This window comes from Mandrillus leucophaeus, unplaced genomic scaffold (genome assembly GCF_000951045.1).
Source record: "Mandrillus leucophaeus isolate KB7577 unplaced genomic scaffold, Mleu.le_1.0 Scaffold474, whole genome shotgun sequence".
Taxonomy (NCBI): Eukaryota; Metazoa; Chordata; class Mammalia; order Primates; family Cercopithecidae; genus Mandrillus; species Mandrillus leucophaeus.
In genome coordinates this window covers 681780-685051 of record NW_012105076.1, presented here as the reverse complement: position 1 = coordinate 685051, position 3272 = coordinate 681780, and the positions used below count along the sequence as shown (strand labels likewise).

At 41.5% G+C, this 3272-nt stretch overlaps 1 protein-coding gene across 6 annotated transcripts in view; it reads left to right on the top strand.

Moving 5' to 3' along the window:
• Positions 1 to 3272, top strand: part of CUL2 (cullin 2) — a 93546-nt gene that overhangs the window by 13926 nt on the left and 76348 nt on the right. Inside the window, exon 1 of one of the 6 annotated variants that reach the window (XM_011995128.1) lies at positions 2522 to 2921. The exons of 3 other annotated variants lie outside the window; for them this stretch is intronic. In XM_011995128.1, coding sequence (XP_011850518.1) covers positions 2905 to 2921 — 17 coding nt within the window. In that variant the 5' untranslated portion in view covers positions 2522 to 2904. Of the gene's footprint in view, positions 1 to 2521; positions 2922 to 3272 lie in introns of those variants that run through there. 2 more of the 6 variants (XM_011995127.1, XM_011995133.1) reach the window with 2 other exon arrangements.

Here is a 3272-nt window from a genome sequence, read left to right as displayed (position 1 = left end):
TGGAGTACAGTGGCACGATCTCAGCTCACTGCAAGCTCTGCCTCCTGGGTTTCTGCCGTTCTCCTGCCTCAGCCTCTGGAGTAGCCGCCCACAACTACACCCGGCTAATTTTTTTGTAGTTTTAGTAGAGACGGGGTTTCACCATGTCGGCCAGCGGGTCTCGAACTCCTAACCTCAAGTGATCCATCCACCTTGGCCTCCTAAAGTGTTGGGCTTACAGGCGTGAGCCACTGCATCTGGCCCCAAATATACTCTTAAGAGAAAAAGGCAGATATATAACAATCTGAATAGTATACCATTTATGTAAAACAGATGAAAAAAAGATCATGTTTGTGTTATGTAAAAGGGAATAACAAATCACATATATGTGTAAAATACGTCCAGGAACATATAACATTTATTGCCTCTGGCGATGGGAGGTGGCAGCCAGGGCGTACACGGGAGTGGTGGGAGAGAGACTGAGATTTCAGAATTTTATGCTAAACGACCATGGGGATGTATTGATACTTATTTCCACCTCATCCCCATTAAATTGCTCTAAAATTTTTGGTAGGATTTTTATAATTCATTTTTAAATGTATAGCAGCTTTATTGAGATATACATCACATACCATTCAATTTACCTATTTGAAATATATAATTTAGTGGTTTTTAGTATATTCCCAAAGTTTTGCAACTGTCATCACAATCAACTTTAGAGCATTTTCATCACCCCGTTGGCAGTCATTTCCCATTTTCCCCCCAAGTTCCCTAGGCAACCACTCGTCTACTTTCTGTCTCTATAGATTTGCCTATTCTTGATACTCCATATAAATAGAATCATACATTATGTGGCTATTTTGTGGCCCTCTTCATTCACTTAGTAGAATGTTTTTGAGAGTCATCCATGTGATAGTGTGTATCAGTACTTCATTTCCTTGTATTGCCAAATAACAATTTATTGTATGGATATATTGCATTTTATTTAACCATTTATCAATTGATAGACACTTGAGCTATTTCAAGGTCCTTTATGAGTAATACTGCAGTGAACATTTATGTACCGGTTTTTATGTGAATATGTTGTATTTCTCTTGGGAGTTTTATTTCTCTTTATACTTTCGGAGTGGAATTGCTGGGTCATATGGTAACTGTGTTTTATAATTCACTTTTGTAATTATTACTGATAATCATGCATATTTAGAAATTATGCTGTGAGGAAATCAAATCTACAGGTGTTTTAAAATGTAACAAAAATGTTGCAAATATATTAACGTTGACGTATGTTTTCTGGAAACAAGTAGTTAAATAGAAATTTTTACTTTGCAATTTTTTAAAATGTGGAGCGTGTGTATGTGTGTGTGTGTGTGTGTGTGTGTTTTAGGGCCCGTAACTGGCCCTAGCCACTGTACCTGTGTGCCTAAAACCCCATTGTTGGAAGAGTGGAACTCACAAGAAAGCTAAAGGGGACTGTGGTGATTTCAGGAGATTTGGATTTTTGCAGTTACTTGATGGGACACAATCTGAGTGCTCATGGGAATCTTATTAAGGCACAGGAATGAAGAACAAGACTGATTTATGAGTTGTTTGACAGCTTGGGAGGTAGAAGTAGTGTGACTGTGGTCCTCTTTCTTCTTTGCTGTGTCTCTTTCACATCCTTATGTAAACTTTCCCTAAATGTTATTACTAAGCAATTTCAAGGAAACAAAGAAACTTAATTTTCCTAGTTATGTGAGCTTTCTGCTGGGGAAGCAGAGAATCTGATAGACTGTCTCAGCATACTTCCTGCTATTGGTTTGTCAGTTTTTGGTGTATTTCAGGAGGCTGGTGCTTCTCGCACCTTGGCTTCCAGATTTTCTGTCCATCCAAGCATGTATTGTAACTGTGTATTTTCCTATAGTACCAGAAATCTATCAGTCTCAACAGAGAAGTCAGTGTCAGTCTGATTCCATAAAGCAAAAAAAGTCTCTGCAACTGTTAAACTAATTTACAAGCAGTATGTATAAAATGATTCCATTTTATAAGAGGAGAAAGTGAACGTGAGGGCAGCATTGCCAGCTTTTTAGTATGCAGTTACAGAATTGTCCCCACTCTCAGAAACACTCAGGTAATGTCAGTTCAGAGTGATGAAGTGCTCTGATAGAGGAAAGTGTGGAGTTCTCAGATAATACCTATGCTAGGACACCTTACTTAGCTTAAATGGTCCAAGAAAGTTTCTTAAAAGCAGATGTAGGCCAGGCACAATGGCTCACACCTATAATCCCAACACTTTGGGAGGTCAAGGCGGGCGGATCACTTGAGTCTCAGGAGTTCAAGACCAGCCTGGCCAACACGGTGAAACCCTGTCTCTATTAAAAATGCAAAAATTAGGGTGTGATGGCTCACACCTGTAATCCCAGGTCCTTGAGAGGCTGAGGCAGGAGAATCACTTGAACGCGGGAGGCGGAGGTTGCAGTGCACTCCAGCCTTGGTGACAGTGGAAGACTCTGTCTCAGGAACAAAAACAACAAAAAGCTAATGGACCAAGTCCCAAGACTGTCAGTGGGAGTTAGGTGGAATGGGTGGAGGGGGCAGCTAAGGAAAAGAAGAGCACTTCAGGTAGAGAAAATAGGAAGGGTAAAGGCAAGTGTATGAATCAGGCTGATGTGTTCAGTGACCTCTAAGCAGAGAGAAGTTCCTGGGTTGTGATGTCACGGTAGGGAGTACCAGGAGGAGAGGAAGCTTGGGTGCCATGTTGCAGTTGAGCCTAAACTGAATACTGTCTATAGAAGGAAACAACAAACTTCATACTTTATGTACAAAGTAACGTGGCCAACTTTTTGGCTTAGGTAGGTTATTTTTGTGTCTTTGATAAGGGCAAGGTCTGAGATTCTGATCTTTAAGTCAAGAACTTTGTTTTTGTCCATTGTATCCTCAGAGCTTGGAATGGTGCCTGGCAAGGAGTAAGTATTCACCAAGTATGTTAGTGAGGCAGCATGGTTGCACACAGCAGCCGAGAGCACCGGCTGCAGCGCGCGTCTGAATCCTGGTGCCACCATTACATATCTTTGTGACCTTAAGCAAGTTTCTGAATCACCTGTGACTCAGATTTCTTATTCAGAAAATGGGGAGAACACGCCAGGCACGGTGGCTCGTGCCTGTAACCCTAGCACTTTGAGAGGCCAGGGCGGGTGGATCACTTGAGGTCTGGAGTTTGAGACCAGCCTGGTCAACATGGTGAAATGCTGTCTCTACTAAAAATAAAAAATTAGCCGGGCGTGGTGGTGGATGCCTGTAATCTCAGCTACTTGGGA